This window comes from Epinephelus fuscoguttatus, linkage group LG20, assembly GCF_011397635.1.
Source record: "Epinephelus fuscoguttatus linkage group LG20, E.fuscoguttatus.final_Chr_v1".
In the NCBI taxonomy this organism is placed as follows: Eukaryota; Metazoa; Chordata; class Actinopteri; order Perciformes; family Serranidae; genus Epinephelus; species Epinephelus fuscoguttatus.
The window spans coordinates 34,531,821-34,559,598 of NC_064771.1; the positions used below are offsets into that span (position 1 = coordinate 34,531,821).

Consider the following 27,778-nt stretch of genomic DNA (forward strand, 5'->3'; position numbering starts at 1 on the left):
AAGGCGGGACTCTAGAGAACAAACTAGCCAATCACAGCACAGTAAGGCGGGACTTGACCCGAATATCTTATTTTAGTATTTTAATAAAACGAGAGAACATAATACAGACAGTTTTTATCACAGCAGATATTTATAAAAAAAAAACTATTAAAAATAATAATATTACAAAAAATATTAATTATGTTAAAAAAAATCTTTCAGAAAATAATTCATGGGGTTATATCAGTGAATAATGCTTAAAATAAATACGTTTTTCAGCATAAAAAAATATGTTTGTTTCATTAACATGTTTTAGTCACTTGACAACTTATTAATTAAAATGAATAAGTTATAATATCTTGCATAAAATATTTTAACCGCTAAATATCAATACAACGTTTGGATAAATATTAAGTTGGTTTACTTACGCTTTTTGAGGTCAGAACGAATCATATTGGTTGTACTAAACTAAATGAATTTGTCAGATGATAAAAGACTTAGAGGATTGACTTGATAATGGAACTACTTCAAAAGATGCATGGAAATTGTTACCTTATTTTTTTAAAGTTAAACCAGTACATTATTCTTTAGAGTGTAAGTTCAGTTTTATGACGATACATTTTGTCAACATCATTATCAAACTAAATCTAAACCAGAACCACCGCCCTGTGGTTGTATGACTCCGCCCACCAGCCCAGTGTCTCTGACAGTCTCCATCCATGTCAGTGAAAACATGGATGCTTCACACACAGAAGATCTATACAATCAGCACAGTTTCAAGATTAGAGTCACCAATTCAGTATCTGACCAAATGTCTCCCCTTCTGTTCCTGAGATATGATGTTAAAACATGATGATGTCACAGTCAAGCTGACCTTTGACCTTTTGACCTTCATTATTTCATCCTGTTAGACATTCGTGTCACGTTTTGTCAGAAATAGTGTGTGAATTCTTGAGTTGTGGCAAAAAATATGTTTTGTGAGGTCACTGTGACCTTTGACCTCCATCCATCCATTTACACCCACTTATGCGGGACCAGGTCGCGGGGGCAGCAGGCTGAGCAAAGCACCCTAGACGTCCCTCTCCCCAGCAACACTTTCCAAACCCCAAGGTGTTCCCAGACCAGATGAGATATATAATCCCTCCAGTGTGTTCTGTGTCTGCCCCGGGGCCTCCTACCAGTGGGACGTGCCCAGAACACCTCCAACAGGAGGTGCCCAGGAGGATCCTGATCAGATGTTGAACCACCTCAACATGAAGGAGCAGCGGCTCTACTCCGAGCTCCCTCCAGATGTCTGACTCCTCCCCCTATCTCTAAGGCTGAGCCCAGACACCCTACAGAGGAAACTCATTTCAGATGCTTGTATCCGCAACCTCATTCTTTCAGTAACTACCCAGAGCTCGTGACCATAGGTGAGGGTTGGGACGGAGATTGACCAGTATATCAGCTCCCTCTGAACCACGACGGTCCAGCGCAGCACCTGCATCACTGCAGAAGCTGCACTAAACTGCTGATTCATCTCACGCTCCATTCTACCCTCACTGTGAACAAGACAACGAGATACGTGATCTCCCTTGTTTGAGGCAGTAACTCTCCCCCAACCCGGGGGGGGGGGGGTTAGCAGCTTCCTTGTTTGCTTGTTGAACTTCCTGAGTCAACAATCAGTCCAGTCTTCTGCTGGAAGTCGTTTTGTAAACTCTCCATCACGCAAAACAAACACTGCTGTCCATGGTGCTGAAGTAACAGCATTATAGCCCCGTTTCCACCGAGCAGTACGCTACAGTTCAGTTCACTTTTTTTCTGTCTCCACAGTGAAAGTTGTGGATGGTACCAACAGAAGCGTTCCTTAGCGTCCCCATGTTTGGTCCCCCCTCTGTTGGGGTACCTAGCACACAGATCTGGTACTAAAAGGTGGAGCTAGAAACCCTGCAGTCTGATTGGTCAGTAGAGGACGCTCACTCTGGTTTTATGTAACCTCTGTTCATACATCAGTAAACTACAACTATAAAATGAAAGAGAAAAAAATCACTTCATTCACTGGGCCGACTGCCGGCAACTTTTAAGGTGGAACGTTAACTTGTAATGTTACTCAATGCATGAGTTGATGACGTGAATCCATCAGCACACCTTAAATTTCACTGTGACAACTTTGACCATCACTTTAGTTTTTATATGACACACACTTTTAGTAATGACTTTAAAAATATAGATTCATTTGGAGCGGATTATGTGAAGGTCATATATTCTAATCCTCACTTCCTGTGGGCTACAGCAACACTAAACCCCTGAGCTTGCCTGAGAAGGACTAAATGCACAAAGCTGCTATTTTGAAATATCCCATGGAGAGAGACTCTCACTGCAGCCTGTTGTATTTTGTTGTGAAAATGTGGGCGTGCAGCCTCGTTCTGTGGACGATAAACCAGGTGCAGACTTCCATCTGTGTCACCGCTGATGAGGAAATACAGCGAGTGCTGGACGGAGCAGTGAGTGACAACAACCCCGCCCACATTTAAGAGGACTGTCTGAACACACCGAGGGTCTAGGTACCATGTCTGAAGGCTTACTGCTGGTTCCAGAGGTGCTGGACTGAAAGGGTTTGGATAGTCCTTTTTAACAGCAGAGCTGACAGATGTTTGAGCCACAGACACATTTATACAGGAAGCTGACAACAGTCTGAACTGTAACTGCAGGTACACTGACCACATGTACAAGAAGGATTTGATGTTATTTATATTCGCACTGGAATCTGGCTGTAAACAAACAAGCTGCTCATTAACTCATCGATGACGTCACACCTCATCCCGTCCTCGTGTCCCGGGCGGTGACATCACGGGGGAGTTTTTAGAAAGCTCCCGTCGGTGTGGGTGTGTGTGTGTCGGTGTATCAGTCAGCATGAGGAACGCGAGGACGCTGCGAGGACTCGTCCCCACACGGTGTCTTCATCATCATCATCAGCAGCAGCAGCAGCAGCGCGAGCGCTCAGCGGGGATCATCGGAGCACCTTTCTCCAAAGGACAGGTGAGTGCACGAGGACACGGTGCAGCCGCGTGCGTCTCTGTGTGTGTGCGCGCGTGAGACAATTGTTCTTGCTGTGCCGCAGCCTCGAGACGGAGTGGAGAGAGGACCGGACCTGATCCGAGCTGCGGGACTGCTGCGCAAACTGCACGAGCAAGGTGAGGTGTGTGCGCGCGCTCAGATCATCTAATATAAATAAGGAGTTTTCATATTAAGGTAAGATCTTCCTTAAAGTCCATGTTAAGGCTTTCTGGAAATAAAATCAGTGACACAACGCATGCCTTCTCCTTCAGCTTTCCTTAAATGTTCACTTAAGTATTTAAGGTTTCTCCTTATCTTGGTCTTATACTGTACTTAAGGAATCCCTTAAACTTAGTGAAACCATTGCACAAAAGCCTTAAGGGATCACGAGGCTGAGCACAAGCAAAGAAATGGTTATCCTGGAAACTGGAGTATTTTACCACTATAAAATCTCTCAGTGCAGTAACTGCCTTAATACTTTTACTTTACTAAGTGAAACCTTCTCAGAGATTCTGTGCAGTACCCTTAACTAAGTCCCTCATCTTTGGAACGCTTTGGTGTCATACTTAAGGAGAAATCCTAAGGTGTTCTGTGCAACTGGCTCCTGGTTTGCAGGTGGAAGAAGCACTAGTGCAACTGTGTAAAAATACATCATAAAATATGACTTAAAAGTAAAGTAAAAATACACAGTGGTATTAAATTTTATAAATAAGGAGTACTGTTTTAAGTGGTGGGACAAGTGCTCAGATCTTTAGTACTTTAGCAGAAGTACTACTCCAACAATGTTAAAAACCGTCCACCAGAAGTGGAATAATTAAATAAGTCAGTATTATAAAGTATATTAAGTAATTATTAAGTAATATCAGCCTCATGTAGTTTCAGTATTCTGTATTTCTGCAGTAAAATGTCTCCTGTCAGTGTTGACAGAATCTGTGTTGATGTTAAACTCAACTTTATTAGTCATTACACTGTTGTGACAGACCGTCTGTGTTCAGTGTTTATCTGGGACACGACTTTAATCTGATGAGACTTATAGCTCAGAGCAGGAAGCGTGTGTGTGTGTGTGTGTGTGTGTGTGTGTGTGTGTGTCTCTGTCTCTAAGTTTTATTAATGGCACACATCAGACAAGATCGGAGAGGCATCCGACCTTGATCCTCATGACAGCACACGCACAGGCCACAGAAATAGATCTGTGTGTGTCTGTATGTGACTCTGAGGTGTGTGTGTGTGTGTGTGCTGTGACTCAAAAACCCGAGCTGATTGGAGAACTGTGGTTTGAACCAATACGTGACCGACAAATGAATTATTTGGTCGTTTTGTTTGGAGGACGTGACGTCCTGTCTTCTCGTGGACGGGAGACATCCGTCCAAGCTAGAACAGAACACGTGTGAGTGGCACTCACAGGGACAGAGGAGTTTGATGTGTCACTCATTTCACCTGCAGCAGGTTGTCCTCTCTGCAGAGACCTGTTTACTTTGCATTGCAAAATGAAAAGATTTACACAGAGACAGAGAGATGATCTACTGACGGTTAATGTTCACACAGTGACTGTTCTGGAAAAAACAACCTGCCTGTCACATTGAAATCACCTCTGTGTCCTACTGAGCTGTATTCAGGGACCACCTGTCTTTGAGTTAAAGGTTGCGTTGTAACCCTGGCTGTAAATATGGACAGCGTGGTTGCACTGGGACCTGTTGGGTGGAGGGGCCCGTAGAGATCGGGCCCTTACAAGTGATTCAGACTGTCATGTTGAATATATCATATCATACCTGTGTTTAAAGACGAATGACTCAGGGGTTTAGTGTTGCTGTAGCCAGTGACATGGAGGTCTGTGTGACCCTCCGAGGATCTGCCTCCCCAGACCATCACTGATGCAACGCCAAACCGGTCATGCTGGATGATGTCACAGGCAGCATAACGTTCACCACAACGTCTCCAGACTCTTTAACGCCTGTCACATGTGCTCAGTGCGAACCTGCTCTCATCTGTGAAGAGAACGGGGTGCCGATGGTGGACCTGCCAGTTCTGGTGTTCTCTGGTGAGTGATGGAGCTGCACAGTGCTGGGCTGTGAGCACAGGTCCCACTAGAGGACGTGGGGCCCTCATGCCACCCTCATGGAGTCTGTTTCTGACAGTGTGGTCAGAAACATGCACACCAGTAGCCTGCTGGAGGTCATGTTGTAGGGCTGTGGCAGTGCTCCTCCTGTTCCTCCTCACACAAAGGAGCAGATAGCGGTCCTGCTGCTGGGTTGATGCCCTTCTACGGCCCTGTCCAGCTCTCCTGGTGGAACGGCCGGTCTCCTGGTGTCCGGTATCAACCTGACTGGGCTGCAGGTCCCGCCTCATGCTACCAGTAGTGACAAGGACACTAGCAGAAGGATAAGGAGAGAGCAACTGTCTGACGGATTCTATGACAAACTCCAAGAACTGCCCAGCTGCAACATCAAGGCTTCCACTAGTGAGAAAGAGAGAAGTGATTCAGGTTATTGTCTCACTAATGTTACAGATACATCAACATCAAACTCTGATTATCCAACTGCACCCGCTCTGAATACCAGCCGACAGGCCGGGTTTACACTGTCATCACTGCAGCTCTCATACAGGAGCTCGTATTTGCAGGAGAGTTATGGAGAAGGCCAAAATACACCACAGCCGGGAGCACGACAAACTGGCTGACCAGTGACACACACACACACACACACACACACACACACTCTTCACTTCCCTGTCATTTCCAAAAAGGCCTAAAGTCATATTTACAACCACGACACAAAGCGCAGCTTAAACATCCGACTCCAACACGCCAAACCAGCCGAAAAATAAACAACCTAAATTCTTTCTGTCCTTTCCGCAGCCTCCATGTTTGTTTGTTGAACCTCCTGATCAACGGATCTGTTCAGTCTTCTTTCCAAAAATAGTTAATTTCATATGTAAGACATTGCCTGCAAATGATTTGGTTTTACGGAGCCTCTCAGGGCTTCTGTCATACAAAGTAATTTGCTTGGCATCATGTTTAACTCAAAAACATATTTGCTGTTAGAAATTTGTTGTATTTAACTGTAATTTCCAGCTGATCGTAACCTTTGCTTGTCTCAACTCTGATGTTCAGTAGAAAAAAATAAAGGATAGAGAGAGGAAGAAGAAATAAAAACATGATTCCTGTGTTCAAAGGCTGTGCAGTGAAGGATTATGGGAACCTGGTGTTCGAGGACGTGGTGGACGATGAACCGGTGGGTCAGTTGAAACGTGTGCGGGCGGTGGGCAGCGCCAACCAGAGGCTGTCGGAGAAAGTGCAGACTGTGAAGAAGGATGGACACACCTCAGTGATGCTGGGAGGAGACCACAGGTGTGTCTCAGTACTAATACACTGTAAAAAGTCCTGCACTGAAAATGTTAGTTGAGTAAAAGTATGTGGTGGCACTTTATTTGAAGGTGCGAGCATGAGACTGACGTGACAGCATCATGAACATGAAGGAGTCTTTGTGAATGTTTCTGGATGTTACGTGTCATTCAGGCAGTTTGGTAGAGATGTCTTTGTTAGGTCAACTTGACGTTAACCAGGACATCATAACCTGTGATAAACATGGCAGGTCATGAATATTTATATAAAGAAAATGTTGGCATTTTTTTCTGCAAATCACAGATGTGTTTCATACATGTCAAATAAGTGTTTCTAAAGTGACGTAGTATATGGGCTGACTTCATCATGTGGAGGTGGAGGTGATGGATGATGGTGTGACACCTCTGTTCAAGCTCAACAAACAGCAATACCAGTTAGTTTTTAACAAATCATCGCTGCATTTAGCCACCAAATGTGGGTGTTTTTAGCAACCTGTTGCTGTGTTTCCACCTGGAATTGTGCTACAAAATGCAGTTCTTTTTGCTCAGTCATTGCTATGTTTCCAGCTGGGAATGTGCTACGCAAAGCGATTGTTTTTTAGCCAGCACCTTTTTACCCACCAAATGTAGGCATTTTTTAGAGACCTGTTGCTGTGTTTCCAGCTGGGACTGTGCTACGAAATGCAGTTGTTTCCTACTTAGTCACCGCTATGTTTCTAGCTGGGAATGTATGACAAAAAAAAGATTGTTTTTTAGTGATGGGGTTGCATTTCCAGCTCCTTTTTAGCCACCAAGCGTTGGTGTTTTTAGCAACCTGTTGCTATGTTTCCAGCTGGGAATGTGCTACAAAAAGCGATTGTTTTTTAGCGATGGGGCTGCATTTCCAGCTCCTTTTTACCCACTAAATGTGGGTGTTTTTAGCAACCTGTTGCTGTGTTTCCAGCTGAGATAGCTGCACAAAACTTGGTTGTATTTTATTTAGTCATTGCTATGTTTCCAGCTGGGAATGTGCTATGCAAAGCAATTGTTTTTTTAGCAATGGGGCTGCATTTCCAGCTCCTTTTTACCCACCAAATGTGGGTGTTTTTTAGCAACCTGTTGCTGTGTTTCCAGCTGGGACTGTGCTACGAAATGCAGTTGTTTCCTACTTAGTCACCGCTATGTTTCTAGCTAGGAATGTACGACAAAAAAAAGATTGGTTTTTTTTTAGCGATGGGGCTGCATTTACAGCTCCTTTTTAGCCACTAAACATGGTGTTCCTATTGGCCCATTACTATGTTTCTAGTCGGGATCGTGCCATGAAATGCAGTTGTTTTTTAGCCACTGATGGCCCAATTTCCACAGAATTTAATGCTATCAAAATATGATAATTTCCAACCATAAGTGGTTTTTATGCCTAAACCTGATCACACTTCAACCACAGCTTTATTAAAAAGTAAAGTTTCAGTGTAGCCTCTACATAATAACGTACAAATGTATCCGTGGTTTGCAGAAATGCACAATGCCAATCTTTTTTCTGGTGATTGGGTTGGTGTTTTCCTTGACATCAACTAGAGTGATACAATTTTGACTTGTCGTAAAGATGTGATTAGGATTTATTATGCAGCTAAATTATTTTAAATACCCAAACGAAAGCATCAGACAAATCAAGAGATAGTTTTTCTTTTATTGTATTTACACAGGTGTTATGTCAGTCTCATGTACACCCATTCAAATAAAGTGCTACCAAGTATGTAATGAAAATGTAATTAAAGTACTGAAAGTATAAAAATGTCCCCTGTGACTAATACATTATTGTATATGAGTGTGTGGAAAAATCTCAACATGTAAAAAGCTGTCAGGTAAATGTAGTGCAGCAGAAGTAAGTAAAGTAAGTTCAACTACTGAGGTACTTGGATAGATTTTAATATAGTGGAAATGTTTACCCCCTCTTCACAGTTAAAGTGTATTCAGTGTCTGTTATTTATCACACGCCGCTGACTTTAACGTAGTGAATAGTTGAACTGACTCTGGTGTGTGTTCAGTAAAAACAGCAGCGTCACGTCTGTCAATCATCCACCAGCAGGACACACGGTCCACTTCAGCTCAGATCAAACAGAGCGATCGATCAGTTCAGTCAGTCAGTCTGTGCTCAGCACTAAACTGTTGGTTCACACTTTTAGATTTAGACTTGAACTGTCCATAAGAGCAGAACACAAACATGTTATTTATCAGATTAAAGACTTAATGGAGAGGCGTTAATCATATTTAGCAGTGAAATAAAAAATCTAAAGGATAAATTTACATTCAATTGGATACGGTTGATTTTGCTTTAAAGGTTCTTTCTACATCAATAAAACCTGTAAACTTAATTTAAAAAGCTTAAAAAAAATCTCCTTTTTTTCAACCATTAAACCCAGTATTCAGATATCTATTTAAAGTAGTAAAACCAAAGGGCAGAAATTCTCTGTTACAAGAATGCCTTCATAATTTTCTACAAGTACAGGTATTAGCTTCAAAATATATTTATAGGACCAAAAATAAAAGTACTCGTTATGCAGAATGGCCCATTTTAGAATAATATATAATATATTAAAGGATTGTAATTATTGATGCATTAATGTGATCATCACTTTAATGTTGCAGGAGCTCATTTTAATGACTTTATACTGAAATGACAGCTGTCAGAAAAATGAAGTAGAATAAAAAGTAAAAGTAGAATCAAATGAAAATACTGGAGTAAAGTGTACTTTCTATCCAGGACTGACCAAAACCATCTTCTAGAATGATGTAATGTTTTGAGTGTTTCCATGGCGACATCTCTCTGGTTTGTCATTGGTTCATCAGTCTGGCGATCGGCTCCATTCACGGTCACTCTGCGGCGGTCGGGGAGCTGAGTGTCCTGTGGGTCGACGCCCACGCAGACATCAACACGCCACTGACCACGTACACTGGAAACATGCACGGACAGCCCATGTCTTACCTCCTCCACGAGCTGCACTCAAAGGTCAGTTTATTAGGGACACGTGGAAGGAACCCGCTAACTGTGTCTGTTAGTAGAAGAGTTTGTCTACGAGTCTTTGAATTGAACCGAAAGAGTGAAATTGACACCTCAAAGTAGTCAACCTGGGTTATAGATAAGATACGAGAAGATATAAGTTCATTAAAGATACGATATGATTCAGTGAGACAATATTATAAGATACGATACGATATGATGCGATGTAATATGATGCGATGATTTGATACGATTAGGTACCTTATGATATGATGTGATTCGATACTTTAAAATAAGATATGATGAGATGAGATAAGATTTGCCTTTATTGCTCTCCAGAGGGGAAATTCAGGTAAGTGTTGTAGCACCACAAAGACAGAAGTACAGATCACCAGAAGAAGAAAAAGAAGAGGTATATAAAACTAAATAAAACCAGAAGTAAAAATAAGAAGACAAAATGACGAGGTAAAGTGACAGGGTTGTGATAGTACAGATAGTTTTGAATAACGTAATGTAGCATAGTGTAACGTAATGTAACGTAAGGTAAGGTAAGGTAAGGTAAGGTAACATAACATAATTACTATCTGTTGTTTTTTCTGTCATCAGATTCCCGCCCTGCCGAACTTGTCGTGGATCAAACCGTGTGTGTCGGCCAAAGACCTGGTCTACATCGGTCTGAGAGACGTGGATCCAGCAGAGCAGTAGGTTTTTAGACTGTCGAGTTTTAGATTTTAATTTCACTTCCAGACATTGCTGACACTCGGTAATAGTCTCAATAGTCTTTTTCTGTTTCCAAACAGCTGTTTGACTCCAAAGATTGACTGAGATTAATTTGAATCTACAGTCAGCAGCTCTGTGAGGTTGTAGTCACACACTGAGGTGCTCTGAGCTAAATGTGCGAACATTCAAATGTTTTTTTAATTTATTCTCTACAAGAAAATATAAACAAATTTCCAGTGGTGGAATTGAACAATGTACTTTAACTGTACTGAAGTGGATTCATCTAAAGTAGGATGATTTGACATTTATATTTAGACTATAAGAATAGATTTAATTAATTAGATTTAACTAAAAATTAATATGTAAATTTAACATTTATATTTAACGTTTAGATGTAGCATTTAGATTTAGATTGAATATATAGACTAGACTTAACATTTGGATTCAACATTTAGATTTAATATTTAGATTTAGCATCTACATTTAGATTTAAAATTTAGATGTACCATTTAGATTGACTATAAAGACTAGACTTAACATTTAGATTTAATATTTAGATTGACGTTCAGTGACATTCAGTGATTTAATATTAAGACTAGATTTAACACTTAGCTTTGGCTTTAACATTTACATTTAGCCTCTAAATATAGATTGAATTAATATTTTTAACATTCAGATTATATTTCAATATTTATATTTATATTTATCATTTAAAGGTTGTTTAGATTTAGATTTAATTTTTAGATGCAGATTTAACATTGAGATTTAGCCTGTCAATAGATTTAATTATTATTTTCAACATTTAGAAGTAACATTCCTTGACTCGTCCAAATTAAACATTTAGATTTAGTTTTTAATATTTAGATTTTACATTTAAACCTAGCATTTAGATTTAGATTTAATGTTTAGATTCAACTTTTTTTTTTTTTTTTTTTTTTACAAATAAACACATTGTAAATATGTGAATATTTACATATTACATGTTTTACATGAATTTGTGTCTTAAATGTGAGGAAAATTTGCTAAATATTCAAAATATATCAGCTAGAATATTGTTAGGCTACAAAATTTTAAAATTTGGCGACCCATAGATTACACTTACATACTTTTACTTTAAGGAAATGTATATTTTTTGAACCAGCTCTGTGTCACTGCGGAGTGAGCAAAAGTCTGCATGGTGACCGACCTTTGCTGGTGGATAGGTGGTACTTTGTTGGTGAGCCGTCTTGGCTCTGCAAAGATTTCACACCACTTATCTGTCTTGTTGGTCAGAAGCGTTGGTGCCCACTGGTCAACAGTGAAACAGCAAACAAGTCAGAATAAAATAATAACTCATGTTTCTTTTATTTTTCCAGCTATATCCTGAAGCTTCTAGGTGTGAAGACGTTTTCCATGTCGGAGGTTGATCAGCTTGGCATAGCTAAAGTCATGGAGGAGACCTGCGACTACCTCTCCGCCAAGTAAACTTTTATTTTGTATCTAAATACCTACTAGCACTCTGAGGAGCCACCTGAGCAACCATCGAGCATTCACTATAGAAATAATCTAAACAACAGACTTGAACTCTGCATGAAAACTTTTGAAGAACACTGTGTGACAAGATCAAAAGCTCTAGAGCAGTCACTAAATGATTGTAGTGGTGAGAGTCAGTTATAGTCACTCCGCACGTTATCATATTAAAATTCATAATAAATGTTTTTTTATTATTTGAACAGAGTAAAGAAACCGATCCACCTGAGCTACGACATCGATGCCATTGATCCATCTGTTGCCCCGGCAACGGGGACACCTGTAGTCGGAGGGCTATCCTACAGAGAGGGAGTCTACATCGCTGAAAATGTGTGTCAGACAGGTACGACTCAGTCTCGGAACGCGTCTGCCACTTTAGACTTCTGCATGACAGCCAGCCAGCACCATTGATAACGACTGCTGCTAGCTAGCTAGCACACCCATGGATGTACTCCACAGTCCCTCCCTCTCACTTCCCACCACTCTGAAACTACATAGCTGGAGAGTTTTCTGATCCAGCTAGGAGTCAGGGGGCGGTCCAACCACTGAAAGTCCATCTGTGAAATATAACAGATACAGTAGCTTTAAAAATAGCAAATTAGGAAGTTAAAAGGAAACATTACTGATTTTCAGCCAGCACTGTGTCATAGCAGTGCGTGCATGCAAAAGTCTGGTGGACCTCCAGTGGCAAATGAGCTGCGAGCGCTCGTGGCACAGGATGGAAACCAAACACCTGGAGCTCCCCTCATTTGCCGGCTCAAAGTCCCGCAGACCTCCGCTTGTGGATCAGTGGGAAGCCAAACACTGTTCGTCTGCACACACTGCGATGACACATCTGATTGAAAATGGCCTTTAAGACTTTTTAAGAATACAAAACCCCGACTGTTTGATGAAGTGTCCCCTCACACCTGTGCTCGTCCTGCAGGTCTTCTGTCAGCGGTGGACCTGGTAGAGGTGAATCCTCTGAGGGGCCAGACCGAAGATCAAATCCAGTCCACGGTTAACACGGCGGTGGATGTGCTGCTCGCCTGTTTTGGACGTCTCCGTGAGGGAAACCACCCACCAGATTACCGCTTGCCCGAGCCTTGATGGGTAGGGGACGACACCGGCTTCTCCGACTGCTCTGATGGACACCTGAACGTCTCTGATCACCTGCAGGAACTAAAGGGACAATCAGATTTTAACTTAAAGACCTCAGAGATGATTAAACTCCGTGATGTCAAGGAAGTGCAGAAGTCCAACCTATGGCGCTTTAAACCAAAGATGCTCCTGTGGACGGAACGCTCGCTCTCTGCCTTCAGGAGGTCAATTTTAAAAAACAACAAAGCATAAATTATGTAATTTATTGATTGTTTCATCTCTGAACTGTCAGAAGAGTAAAAGAGTGACTTGTGCACGAAAGTGATGTAAAGCAGCAAACCAGAAAAATAAATAACAAGCAATTGATGGTGAACATTGTCGTCAGTGTTCTGTTGATCAATTCACTGACTTATCGACGAACTGTTTGATCTGTAAATTTAATGAAACTACCTCAAATCTGAATTCACCAAAATAAAGACAATGTTTCATTATCTGAAAATGTAATAAAATAAAATTCATCCTGTTAAAATCAAACAATCAGTGAAAGTTTATAACGTTTATGCTACTACAGTCTGTAACCATGGTGATGAAGTCAAAGATGGTTGAATGTAACTAAGTATATTTACTGAAATACTGTAAAAGAATATTTTGTCAGCAAAAAGACCATTTCTGTATTAATAACTTGTGTTACACTGAGTTCTTGAAGAAAACTTTGCTTCCTGCACAGTGAACGAAGAATCCAAAAATTGAAATAAAACAAGGCTGCTTTCAACAACAGCAAAACTATATGAAAACACCTGTTTAGAAACTCTCACACGACTCCTGCAGGCTAATCCAAGTCTCATTTATCAGCCTGTTCCCATCCAAACCTGTCAAATACCAACACTCTGAGAGTGATCTGGGCGTCAGATACCCACGCACAAAGGCACCTGTCGCGGCCGTATAATACGCACCGGGCGGCAGCAGTTGTTGATGCAGCGGCCACCAACCGAAGTCCTCAAACACAGGCGCTAAGTCGGTGGATGCAACTGACTTTAAAGGGTAAATTCCGGTCTGTAAATAAGGTTGAATCTAAGTTACTTCCTGTCAACCTTTATTTTGGGTGTCCCCTTTTTCTTTTGATCCTATGAACTTTTATTTTGACGCTTCTCCTGGCGGAAACAGGATATTAAAGCATAAAAGTTTGAGAACAAAGGAGGGAAGACACACAGAGCACCTGGAGGAAACCCACGCTGACACGGGGAGAACATGTCAAATAAAATGAAATGACAAATAGATTCCAGTGTTGAGTTTGAGTATTTGGAAAGTGACATTTTGTCGTTGCATCAGTCAGTAGAGAGTTTTATATCTGTTGCAGCAGTTCTTTATATTTATTCACTGATTAGAAACATATTTTACATCTCACACAGCAACTCCATTACATTCTTTACATTTGTTCTTGTAACAAAATCATCTGTCACACATAAACAGGAGTGCACCTCACATTTCTTTGCATAAAATAATAGTATTGTTTGTGTATTAGGCGGACAGGATATCTGCAGCAGTGAAACAGATCTGAGGTCAGTGATGGAGGACAGCTGGACATTTAAAGGAGACGTTTTTAAAAGCCTGCTGTGTTAAAACAACACTCACGTGTGCACATGTATGCTGAGGTCTTCAGGAGGAAATCTGAAGCCTCATATTAAAGATCTATTTCAATTTATTCACATTATTCTTTAACTATACATGACCAGGTGAGATTTGAATTTATATTGATGATGATGATTCCCATTTATTCCATTTTATGTTTTCTAATGGTGGGATGTAACTGAGTACATTTATTTACTCAAGCACTGTACTTTATGCCTCTTTATACTTCTACTCTGCTACATCTCAATGGTAAATATTGTACTTTTTCCTTGCCTACATTTATGTAACAGCTTTTGTTACTCTACAGATTCAGATTATTAAAAAAATATGTAACCAACTAATAAATGATAAAGCATGACTGTAGGTTAATCTACTCAGCTGTGTATGAACTGATGTGTAAGATGAGCTCCATCTTGAGCAGCTGCAACACTGAAGTGATAAACACATTAATGCACCAATAATTCTAATTTAATAATGATTTATATGCTGTTCTGCATCATGAGTACTTTGACTGTGACTGGAGTCACAGACACAGTGACCTGGCTAACTGTAACCAATGGTTATTAACAGGTTAACAACAAAATCAAACCATTCTGGTGTTGGTGTGAGATTAACTGCTTGGTGTTGGATGTTAACCGCTGCTGCAGAGCAAAATATGACAAGTAGTTATGAGAACATGTTTACCATGTTAGCTTGTGCTAACCGCGCAGAGAGAGCACGAAGACAGCGGCTCAAGGAGGCACTGCTTCAAACGGCAGCAACAGCTGATTGTCGGCAATCAGCGCCATAACAGATTCTAATTCTGTGGGAAACACTTTTAATAATTTGCTCCGTGGTAGCATCTCAACTACTTTTGCAATTTTTCCGTTGCGTGATTGATGCTGCTGTTTGTATGTGTTTCACACAGCAGGTTTAAAAACATCTGCCCTCATGTGACAACTGTTACAATTAAAGATTAAAGGGTGAAATTCAAGTGTGACCTTCAGCAGAGCTGCACGTGTTTGACTGTTCACATAAAAGACAACACGGGGAGCAGGAGGAGGGGTACACGGTCACAGAGCGTGCCTCCTTTAAATGTCATCTGTTGTTTGTCAGTGAATGACCTCAAGGCTGAAATAGCCACACACAGACACACACACACACATATACACAGATTGTATTGGTGGAAAAGAGGGGTGTAACTAGTCAGAGAGGGAGGAGGAGATCATGATGGTGTGACAAGAAGATAATACGTTTGTATTCTAATTTACTTTATGACCACACCACAGAGAATCTGTGCGCAGTGGTGTTAATGCTTTTGCTTCAGTAAAAAAAAGGCAAGTGATGGAGTGTTTATTTATTTATTTATTTATTTTTAAGATTTCTTTTTTGGCTTTTTTGCCTTTAGCAAGGCAGCAAGTCTTAGAAAGTGTAGCGTGAAATGGGGACAGAGAGAGAGGGGGTGACGTGCAGCAAAGGGCTGGAGTTGGAATCAAACCAGCAGCCGCTGCAGCTAGGACACAGCCTTTATACGCGGGGCACCGGCTCCACGGGGCGCCCCGTGATGGAGTGGTTTTGACCTAAATTACCTTCATGAACACATCAGACAGAAGGCGTTAACAGTGCGAATAAACACATAAAATATTTAAGGTAGGGAGTTAAAAAAAAGCAGCTGGAAGTCAAACAGTGGAGTGGCGCTATGTGACGACACTGCAGCAGTCGCCATGGTAACATTTTGGGAGAGGCTGGGTGTACTGAGTGACATCAGACTGATATCTGTCCGAGTCGTGTGTTTTGTCAGTAAACCTGATATTAGGTTGTGATTATGGAGTTTTAAAAAAGGTGATGGAGCACACACACTGTAACACACACACACACACACACACACACACACACACACTGAACACACTCACTCTTCAGATAAAAATAAATCAGATCACATGTGCAGCCACAGCCTCAGCAGCTTGAAGGGTTGGGAGGAGGAGGAGGAGGAGGAGGCTGATTGTCAGTCAGTCTCCCGGAGGCCACAGCGCCTCCTGAACTCCTGCCCTCGTTCATGGATCCATTTATTGGACACTGCAGGCAGACAGAGAGATGATTCAGATTCAGATTCAGATGATGACGACACAACTGTGTTTAAAATCACGACTGTGTGAACAATCAAAGACAGAAATATACAGACGCACTTTACAAACATCAGATCTATAAAGAGCTGTGTGTTGGTCTGATTCTGTTCTGGAGCCACAGTCAGATGTTCAGGAACATTTACACTGGAGTTGAAACCAGTGACTAATACAGATCTACTTTTTTACGAGCACGATTATCATCAAGTAAAAGGTGGGAATATCTGTACTGGTGGTAAAACTGCTCTGCACGGACACTTGAAGTAAAAGCATCCTGGAGCGCCGGCAGCAGAACGCACCGTCCTGTTCATATTGTGTCTCCATCCATGCATTATATATCAGGCTTATCAAGTTCAGCAGTTGTCACTTAAATATTCGGCACCACTGCTAACGTTACACTGCGCATCATCTAGCGTAGTTATCTGGCTGTTTTATTTTTCTGTTAACTTTAACGGACATGCACGAGCGAGAAAATGGCTTCAACTGATGTTACATTACATTTCTGTTGAGAACTCACCCCACTTGTTTCCGACCAGAACAGGACAGGCAGCGTGTCTGGTCAGAAAGTCTCCTTCTCCACTGGGGTGCAGATTATACCAGAACACCGCCGTCCCCTGAACACACACACAAACAGCGACACTTCACTGTTAGAGCTGAAACCATTTATCTACTCGTCCATTAGCTCTAACTGTCGCTGCAGCTTCAAAGGAACCCTTGGAAATTAAACATCAAATATTAATAAAAACATCACCTGTACCTGTTTCTTGTTTCTAAAAATACGGCTACAAAAGTTTTTATAAAAATAATTCAACCTTTTTAAACAGTTTATTATTAAGATTCAAGTCTTAAAGTTTTATTTGTCACATATTTTTTATAACATTAGGTGCAGCATACTCTAAAGAATGTGCTGAAAGACCACTGTGTATTAATTACTTTCAATAACCGTAAATAATAAGGATTAGAAAGAAGAAATACCAAAATAAAATTTCAAAAATTAAAAATATATGTAACATGAGCATTAAAAAGTGCATTGTTTCATATATATAAAGACTGCACAATTAAAAAAATCAGATAAAATCTGAACTACAACTAAAATAAATAGTCAGTAAATTAATAATCATTTTAGTCATTTAAACAAGCAGAACAATCCCCAACATTCACATGTTCTAACTTCTCTAATGTGAATATTTGCTCGATTCTTCATCTTCTTCGAAAATAAATTAAATATGATTCTATTATCAAACAATTAATCATGGAAACAGTCAGAAGTTTAAAGGTCTGTGACAATAATCAGTTAATTGATCCTCTGAAGTGAACTGTACCTTTTTGGGCCACACAGCAGCTCCGACTTCCGTGAAGACTGTGGCGCCCCCTGCCTGTACATCACTCATCTGCAGGAGGAGACAGGTCATCAGCTTCAGCAGCACATTGTTTAATACTGCTTAATAATAATTAATATTAATGATGACTGACGTAGAGCAGCCAGGTGGCGATTCTGTTTCCTGTCCCGAGCTCTTCAAAAGCATCTGGTTCATCTTTCTGGAAAAAAAAAAAAAAAAAAAAATCAGGACAAATCTGGAGGCTCGTTTGTGTTTTAAGAGGTGAATTATTTGCAGACAGTGAAACACACAACACCTCAGTGACTCCTGCTGCACAAGTCAAACATTTACTTACCCGTCCAAAGTCGAAGTGCGGCTCGTACTGTCCTCCAACACCATAGTTCGCCACCTGCAGCAGCATTTTAAGGAAAGAAGAACTTAAAGTTGTAAATGTATTAGCAGCACTCTGGACCTGGTTTACATGAGTTCATGGTGTCTGTATGTTAACTTATAAAGACCTGATGAAGCCGTGGGCGAAGTGTTTCAAATGAAGATTAAATTAAAAGAAGAAGCGGTTCAGCCCTCTTGTGTGGGGTGCATCTACTGATATACTATCAATCTGATGTTTCCTGCCATCACCTGCCCCAAGTCAAAGGGACTGAGAGTGCTGTGCACGGGGCGCATGCTTCTGAATGAGTTTATAAACTTAAAAAGACACTTGTGTGACCTGGGGTCTCCTTTATAAAACAATGTGTAGGATCCACACTAAAATGCACATGCATACAAAAGCCAGAAATGGTGTGCGGCAAAAAATATTTGATCGTTTCTACAATCAGGCTTCCGCCTCACCATCTGCATCGCTAATTTCCCATCAAGTCTGTGCGTACACAATATTTATTAATGAGACTCCAGGTGAGTGTTACCTGCAGCTCCTCTGCTGTGGTGACATCCAGGCCGGTGATGTCCTCGATCCTCTGGTTGATCCTGTCCACCACCGGATGTTCAAACGCTCCGAGCCAAGCGCTGAGGGAGGAGGAGAGGAGAGGAGAGGAGAGGAGAGGAGAGGAGAGGAGGATACTGTCACGCATTTAAAATCATTAACTCAACAGTAAAGGCACGCAACGAACTGAAATCAAAGAACCAGTGGAAACGAAGGCCGACTATTACGTTGCCTGTGCCTCGGCCAAAAAGTTGCACTTGAACACACTAACAAAGATGACAGCCAACACGTGCGTTCTGCGCCTGCGTGAGAGGAAATAACTCTCCACACCAGCAGGTGGCGTCAGTCTGTGTTCACCATTCAAAAAGTGGAGCCAGCTCTTCTTACCTCTTGGAGACTCTGTAGTGGGCTGTGGTCAGTTTGCCTGTCTGAGGGTCGTGAACCGTGGCACGTCTGAGCTAGTTCATCCATCACATTATAAATACACAGAGAGACAGACAGAGAGAGAGAGACAGGTCAGTAGCTGACACAGAGATGCTGCAGTCAGGGAGGCAACATCAGCTGTTCCCTGTTCTCATGTTTGTTCATTCATCAACATGTGAGCAGGAAACAGAGCTGTAATATTAAAAGTACTGATACAGTTACAGGGGCTGAGGACACAGAGGGGAGAGCTGCAGGACCAAACCTGGCCCGGATTAGATTATTATCATTTAATAATAGTTATATTCTGTTAGACTGTGGTTATTCTACAACAGTTTGTATTCTGTCAGATCATTATGACACACTTGGTGTCTGAATTAAACTGTTTGTAACTCTGTTAAAACAGTTATCTATGAAGGAAAGAAAAAAACTCATCAATATTACAGCTGATTCATAACTTTAAAACAGAAGTGACTGTTACTGCTGCAGCTGATGAGTGAGTGAGTTAGCCTGACATGCTAACATTAGCATCTTGTATTAGAGCGCATAAACACAAACATGACTGACTCACCCGGGGTTTAGCCAGCTCCTTCACCTTCTCCATCTCAGCGTCTGACACGATGTCGTGGTATCGGACTATGCGGGGGCGGTCCCACTCATCCTCCTGCTTCACCGGACCAATCACGTATTTCGGGTGGCGGTTGTTGTCATAGTAACGGCAGAAGAGGCGGCTCTGCCTGCGAGGGTTCTGTCAGAAAAGACAGGCGGAATGATGATGATGATGATGATGATGATGATATCTAACAGTGAAGCGTTTTATGCGTTTGTCTCCGTCTCCTCACCATCCTGATGCCCTCGCCACGACACAGCTGTTCGTACTTCTTCCTCTCTGGCAGGTAATCGGCAGGTCGACCCCGGGTCTCCCTCCTCTGCCTGACCTCACTCTCATTCTCAGTCCCCTCCACCTTCTTCTGTTTGGCCAGCTGATACTCGAAGTACTTCAGGTTCCCGTTGGCTCGCTGGTGCGTTGGCTCTAAACAGGAAGTGTCATAATCCAGCTCAGTCAGACGTAAAAAAAAAAAAAAAAAAAAAAGGTCAAATGGTACATGGACATAAATAAATATAAAAATAAATTCATAAATAAATTAAATAATAAACATTGAAATGAATATGGAAATAAATAAATGCATAAATAAAGTTGATAATTAAACACAACATAAATAAATTAATATCTCAAATTTATTTCTGCATTTTTGTACAACTACATTTATTTATTTATTCATTTATTATTTCAGTATTTATTTATATTATTTATATTTCTTTAATTTCATATTTAATTATTTAGACATTTATTCATTCATGTATTTATTTATTTTTGTATTTATTTATACATTCAAGTGTTTCTATATTTATTTATTCCGGTATATTTTAAATTGTATAAGTTATTATATATTATTTGTTTATTTATTGATACTTAATTCATTTTTTGTCCTCCATAAAATTCTGTGCATCCCATGACTGACCGAGCTCCAGCAGCCTCTGGGTGTAGGTCAGCGCTCCCTCCAGCTCCCCCTGCTGGTAGACAGAGTAGCTCAGGTAGTCCAGGATGGTGACGGCGTCCACGGTGTCAGACGCCTCTCCCCCGTCCAGCTGCTTCAGGGCCTGAACCATCCACAGCTCCGTGTGGTAGTAGTCCGCCTCCGAATATGCCACCTTCCCAAGGTCGTAGCAGTCGTCCACAGTCAGAGTGGTCCGGTGTGAGGCCACCGAGGACGTGCCTGAGGCAGCGAGAGAGGGGCACAAAATCCTTCCTGAGTGGATGTTTCTCACTTAGGGTTCTCTATCTGTCTTTTTTTCCACAGCCGGGACATTTTATGGAACTTAGGGACATTTACTGAGCTCTCGGGGTCTAAAGACAGACTGAGTGTCAGCTCTCAACATCCTGCAGCTTATGTATAAATCACTCTGCAGCTCAGCACCCAAATATATCTCTGACATGCTTGTGACATATGAACCTTGTCGGACCCTGAGGACCTCTCGGGCCGGCCTACTGACCGTAATAAGAGGCAGCACAAACCCATAATTACCTCCCAGATGTTAGACAGCCCCGACTCTTAACACTTTAAAGTCAAAACTAAATACATTCCTTTTTTACACTGCCCGCTCCACCCTGTACTGACTGCAAACTGATTTTTAATCTTGATTTTAACTCATTTTAAATATTTATTTTAATCTTTGCACTTTTTTATTACATTTTAAATCATTTAGTAATTAAATTTACCTTTTAAATATTTTTGTCTATTTATTCTTTTATTGTAAATCTGTATCCTTTATCATGTTTTATATTTTATTGCTCTGTAAAACAGTTTACATTGCCCTGGTGTATGAAAGGTGTTACACACATAAAGCTGCCTTGCCTAAGTTTACTTCGTGGTGCCAAAAACGTCCCTGCTCCTAAGGTGAGACTTTCTGGTAGTCCAAATTATTATCAAGCAAGAGGATGCAGCATGACAACATGTTTTACAGACTATGAACTCTGAAATATAAATAAAATTGGCTTAATAACATTTATGTGATAAACTGAGTCTCTGTATTTCTTCTATGACTGAATGATAACACCACTGCTGTGACATTAGCACTAAAAAAACTAAATAAAACTAATAAAACTATAAATATTGCAACTTTTTATTAGGGCTGCCCCTCGAAAGTCAGAGATTCGAATCATCAGTTGGAGACTCCTCAGTCCACTAAGACTGCTTCGAGTCGAGCAGTACTTTTTGGTACAGACAGCTGAGAATGTCACGTAGCGGCACAGAGGAGGAGAAGCTTTCCACCATAAGGCTCTGAGAGAACATCATCTTCTCTCTTCTACTTGGAGGTGCTGAATTAACAACTCACAGACACTTAATACGACACAGTCTCTGACTTTGGCTTGATAGCTAGTGTTGGCAAAAAATGTTGCACATTTCCAACCTGTCGTTAGCTTGTTTACTATATTACATGAATGATGCTGTCACACTGAACATCTAACTGAACCCAACCTTCAAAACTTCAAATGAAAAAGTAAATAAATACATCAGTAAATATATATATTTAAAAGCCTGAATCTGATTCAACTGACATAATTCTGAGTCGCCCTACTTCCACCAAACCCTTTCAGTCCAGCACCTCTGGAACCAGCAGTAAGCCTTCAGACATGGTACCTAGACCCTCGGTGTGTTCAGACAGTCCTCTTAAATGTGGGCGGGGTTGTTGTCACTCACTGCTCCGTCCAGCACTCGCTGTATTTCCTCATCAGCGGTGACACAGATGGAAGTCTGCACCTGGTTTATCGTCCACAGAACAAGGCTGCACGCCCACATTTTCACAACAAAATACAACAGGCTGCAGTGAGAGTCTCTCTCCATGGGATATTTCAAAATAGCAGCTTTGTGCATTTAGTCCTTCTCAGGCAAGCTCAGGGGTTTAGTGTTGCTGTAGCCCACAGGAAGTGAGGATTAGAATATATGACCTTCACATAATCCGCTCCAAATGAATCTATATTTTTAAAGTCATTACTAAAAGTGTGTGTCATATAAAAACTAAAGTGATGGTCAAAGTTGTCACAGTGAAATTTAAGGTGTGCTGATGGATTCACGTCATCAACTCATGCATTGAGTAACATTACAAGTTAACGTTCCACCTTAAAAGTTGCCGGCAGTCGGCCCAGTGAATGAAGTTATTTTTTTCTCTTTGATTTTATAGTTGTAGTTTACTGATGTATGAACAGAGGTTACATAAAACCAGAGTGAGCGTCCTCTACTGACCAATCAGACTGCAGGGTTTCTAGCTCCACCTTTTAGTACCAGATCTGTGTGCTAGGTACCCCAACAGAGGGGGGACCAAACATGGGGACGCTAAGGAACGCTTCTGTTGGTACCATCCACAACTTTTCACTGTGGAGACAGAAAAAAAAGTGTACTGAACCGTCCTGCTCGGTGGAAACGAGGCTTTATGTGCAAATATTGTGTCTTTATTATCATCTATTTTTCTTGCAGATTCCTGACGCATATTGTTGTATATATTCTTTCTTATTGTGACCATAGTGGCCAAAACAATCTTGTTGCAATGTTAATTTCTGACATCCAGGCTTTGCTCTCACCTGGCAGCTGCCCGGTGGAGATGGTGTTGGTGTCCAGCTGATAGGTGTCCAGCAGCCTCATCAGTGCTTTGGCGGCTCCAATCTGGTCGTCATCGTTGGGGAAGTACTGCCTCTGGATGGTGAGGTTAGAGATGAACACTGAAGAACACAGAAGAAGAGAAACAGCTAGTGTCACTAATAATGAAGGATGAAGGACATGATGAAATACACAAATCATATATGTGTGTTCACCATCAGCCGTGTCAGTGAGCACCAGGCTCTCCAGCTCCCCCCACTCTGTGTTCAGCCTCTTCATCAGTTTGAAGGCGTTCACCGGGTGTCCCAGGAAACCCTCGGGGTCCTGGGTGGCTGCTGCAGAGAGGACGTCCAGTTTGTCCGCCCATCTGAGGACACACACACACACACACCCACCCCCCCCCCCCACACACACACACACACACACAGGTAACAGAGTGTGTATTTAATCTGCGGCCACACCTCCAGGACAGACAACAGAAATGGAGCAGAAAACTGGGTCTGTTCTCAGGTCAGACAATGTCTCAGGAAAACTTTTGTTTAGTCGCAACTACCAGAGGGAACAACAGTTCAGAGCGCACCCTCATCCCGTAACACACACCACAGATCAAACAATTCAAACGATTCAAAATTAATTAATAACATGGTCTGTGATTAATTAATCTCAATAAATCACATACATCAACTTTGATTTATCCGGTTTGACTGATGAATCATTTGTGTTATTATTATCATTTTGTTAATTTCACAAAGACAGTTTCAGTATCAGTCTGTCTGTGGTGTACTGACAGAACAACACCTGAGACGTCTCTTACTTTTTAATCTGCTCCAGTTTGCTCTCCTCTGCTCGGATGTAGTCCTTCAGCGAGGTGACCAGGTCCTTCTCTGTGAACAGCAGGTCAGTCATCTGACCTGAGGACACACAGTTTCATCATTTCATCAATTAACTGTCAGAATAGAGGAATCATTTTCTCAACATCCAACGTGACGTCTTCAAACTGATTGTTTTTTTTAACAGTTCATTCTAACAGTTTAAAACCAAAATACAATAACTGGTCACTTTATTAGGTACACCTTGCTCATACCAGGTTTGATTGTACCATGACAGTGTGCCTCCTTCTGTATGAAACTTTTATAACAGCTGAGGAACAAACACATAAGTTATCTGGATGTTTTGTTTAAATCCTCTTTTCATTTGTTTATATCCAGAGTGAAGCAGAGGAGTGCAATGTATGAATGAACAGGAGGAAAACAAACACTGGATTCACTCACCGATGGAGGTGAAGAAGTCATTGTGAGCTGAGCAGCAGCTGAAGAGGAGGATGTGGATCAACAGCCAACAGAAAGCCATCCAGTCTGCAGAGAGAGAAAACAGGCAGACACACACAGACAACACACGTTTATTGATCAGAGAGTTCCTGATTTAAATCATCATTTTGTTGATTTATTTTACAGAGACAAAGATCATATCTAGCTGTTTGTGTAAAGACAGCATTTAATTTCCTGAATGAAAAAAATTGGTTTGTAGAAAACAATGAATCATTTCATAGACAGACAGAAAACTGATCTGCACCTATTTTTGCTAAATGATTAATATTTCTCAACCAAAGATGCTGATCGCTCCTCACTAATGGTTTCTCCACTGTGAGAACTTTCTGTTTGTCTGTTTCATATCTCTGAGTTTTGGACCGATGGTTGGACAAAACAAGACAAGTGAAGACGTTCCGCTGGAGTCTGACACTTCTAATTTTCTAATTAAGATGCAGGGACAAAATGTTAACTTCCCTACTGTCTCATCAAGTCACAATACAACACTATTGCCATGTTAAATCTGTTGCGATATGCTATTGCAATAACATATACTGCAATATATTGCAATTTATTACCTTTTTCCAACTGCAAATTATGTCCCCAAAGGAAAACTTGATGGCGACATCTCCAGTTTTATTGAATTAGTCTTTTCATCTTAGTCATTTTTATTGCAGCACTTTGTATATGGTAAATTGAAAAGGCACTCCAATGGGTACAATCTTAATCTGTGTTATTATTAATAATTTATATAAAAATAATAATAAAAAATAATTAAATAAAAAAAATGTGAAAAATCGTTACTTGGCAACGGTGTCAAGACACAATATTACCACACAAATATCTCGTCATACTTTGCTGTACTGATTTTTTTTTCTGCCACTCCTACAGTCTCATAGAATAAACCAAGGAATATCTCAGTCGTTTTAATGGACTTCATATCTCGGAATGTTTAGTTAGTGCATTTCTATTTTTGACGTGGTATATTGAGCTTAACTTTTTTATCCTAACAGAAGAAAACTAAATTTTCCATGTTGTGTGTTTAAAGCAACTTCTGCCTTTTGAAGAAGAGATGAAACGTTACCAGAATGAGACACCGCTACGAGCTGACCAGGATCCACTCTTGTGGTGGAAGTATCCAAACATTGCTCAGATAGCGAGGCAGAACTTGGTCATACCTGGCACTTCAGTGAGGTCAAACACAACCCCGGAGTTTTGAAACTTATCCGGGGTTAGTGATGACTGATGAGTTTTAGAATAAGGTTACAGTGCTAAAGTTAGATAGCAGCGTTAACGTTACTAGTAAGTGGAAACGCACAAGGGAGATAACGTTAATGTTTCAGAGGCTACGCTACAGTAGGCGCTCGGCCAATCATTGCATTTGGTCCGAGTGCAATGATTGGTCGGAGATTTCTTAGAACCGTATGAGAATGGTATAATTATGAGTTTGTATCTCTGGTGGAATTCACTTACATTTTAGTGTGTCATCAGCTTATTAATAGCATTTTAACCTAAACAATGAAAAGTGTCAAATTTCCAGAAATGTAAGTGTCGCATTAACAGGTTCTTGTTTTCTTTTGTTTTAAATGGCTGATCTAACAACAGGCCCCAAGACACCAGTTAAAAATTAGCCTTCCAGCTGACACTGGCGCATTTACATTGATGCTGATTAACAGGGACGCATGATATTGGATTTTTTCCCCCAATATCCGATATCTTGTTTGGCTAATAACCAATACCGATATCGATAAATCCACTTTTTACCCACCTAATTTTAGTGATCATCAGGTCATTAAAGACATTAAATACAATACTTTTCAGTGTCTGTAATATTCATTCATTGCGCAACATAAGAAGAACATGTTGGCCAGTATCGACCGATACCGATGACGTGCCGATATTAACTGCGCATCCTTGCTTCATGTACATAATTGTCGCTGAAAAAATAAATACAAATAATATGAGTTACAATTTTAAAACAAGGGTAACTTATCTCAACGAACAAACAATTGTTTGTGTTTTTTGTCAAAAAAAAATATTTCATTTATATCAGCTTCGTTTCCGATATTCGGTGTTACAGTTTAACACCATTCCTCAGCAAAGACAACACAAAACAAGCTAAATAACTACATGTGTTTCCTGATATTGGATGTATTTATTGTTGTTGTTTGTACATTTGGACAAACAGTAAATTTTATCTCGTCGTTTCAGATGCTGAGCTGAGCTGTCTGAAACTTTTATTTAACCTTAAAACAGAGAATGTGAAGAGAAGCAGTTAGGCATGTCCTGACATCACCCAGCGACCAGTGTCTGAACTGGGAGGATTTATTCTGCTCACAGACACGAAATAAACACATATGAAGGTCAAAATAACAAACTAATATCTGCTGTAATGTTACCTCTGACAGCGGGACTGTCGTCTGTAGTAAAGTGAGGAAGCAGCCGAGGAAATTTCTAGATAAACCAGAGTTCTACACAGAGTTTCTGTCTAATGTCATCCCGCCATAACGGGCGCGAAGAAGACATGACAGAGGAGCTGTTACCGTAAAAATAACCGTGACAACAACAACTCCCACGGTGCTTTAAAACGAAGTCAACAAATTCCCCAAATTCCCACTTGTGTTGCTCCAAAGTCAAGCTAGCACCAGTAAACACACACAACTTCTTCCTCCTCCTAGTCTTCTTGTTCTCCGTCTCCGCTGCTTCTTACAAAATGGCGGCTCGGAACGTTTTCCCGCCACCTGCTGGACTGGAGGGTGAATCACTTTTTGTCTATATGTAATGGTAGTTTGTTAGTTTGGGACTTTAGCACCATAACAGTATAAATCATGAATAATAATCACACAAAAGTCATATTGTTAGGAATGGTCATTTGTTTATCATTTAAAAAGGACAAAGTTGAACACTGCTCAAAGTGTAAAATCTTTACTGATGTACATTGTGTAATTTGTTGAGAACAAATGACGTACTAACGATCAGTGGAAACCAAAATCACCAACCCACTGAGGGTTGAATTCAAAATCACACCGAAAATCAAAGTAAACATTAAAATCACAGGTTGATCCGACTCATCATGTGACTGTAGTGTGTACAGCCCCCGCCTGCCTGTATGACCTCCTGACAATGTCTGGGCTCCTGATGAGTTGGCAGATGGTGTCCTGGGGGATCTCCTCCCAGACCTGGATCACGGCATCAGTGAGCTCCTGGACAGTCTGTGGTGGTACTTGGGGGCGCCGAGAAGTCAATGGCAGCAATGTCTTCATC

The 27,778-nt window shown here is 40.9% G+C and overlaps 2 protein-coding genes across 3 annotated transcripts; one reads left to right on the forward strand and one right to left on the reverse strand.

Annotated features, from left to right (window-relative positions):
- Positions 1-2,586: 2,586 nt before the first annotated feature.
- Positions 2,587-13,013, forward strand: arg1 (arginase 1). The gene is made up of 8 exons (XM_049564495.1): positions 2,587-2,997; positions 3,080-3,152; positions 6,187-6,361; positions 9,181-9,340; positions 9,938-10,032; positions 11,407-11,511; positions 11,767-11,903; positions 12,486-13,013. Exons 1-8 carry the CDS (start codon positions 2,872-2,874, stop codon positions 12,647-12,649), a joined length of 1,035 nt encoding a protein of 344 aa, XP_049420452.1. The 5' UTR covers positions 2,587-2,871; the 3' UTR covers positions 12,650-13,013.
- A 978-nt stretch (positions 13,014-13,991) lies between these two features.
- LOC125881357 (prolyl 4-hydroxylase subunit alpha-1-like) lies at positions 13,992-27,205 on the reverse strand. 2 transcript variants are annotated; one of them, XM_049564493.1, is made up of 15 exons: positions 26,914-27,205; positions 24,479-24,562; positions 24,022-24,118; positions 23,423-23,574; positions 23,192-23,329; positions 20,574-20,828; positions 19,893-20,083; positions 19,622-19,798; positions 19,018-19,088; positions 18,614-18,713; positions 18,046-18,099; positions 17,845-17,910; positions 17,694-17,762; positions 16,889-16,985; positions 13,992-16,324 (listed from the first exon to the last, which is right to left on the reverse strand). In XM_049564493.1, the coding sequence occupies exons 2-15, from the start codon at positions 24,555-24,557 to the stop codon at positions 16,254-16,256; spliced, it is 1,617 nt and encodes a 538-aa protein (XP_049420450.1). In that variant the 5' UTR covers positions 24,558-24,562; positions 26,914-27,205; the 3' UTR covers positions 13,992-16,253. The 2 variants fall into 2 exon arrangements, with proteins under 2 accessions (XP_049420450.1, XP_049420451.1); XM_049564494.1 differs by having other exon boundaries at positions 24,479-24,561; positions 26,898-27,205.
- Positions 27,206-27,778: the final 573 nt, after the last annotated feature.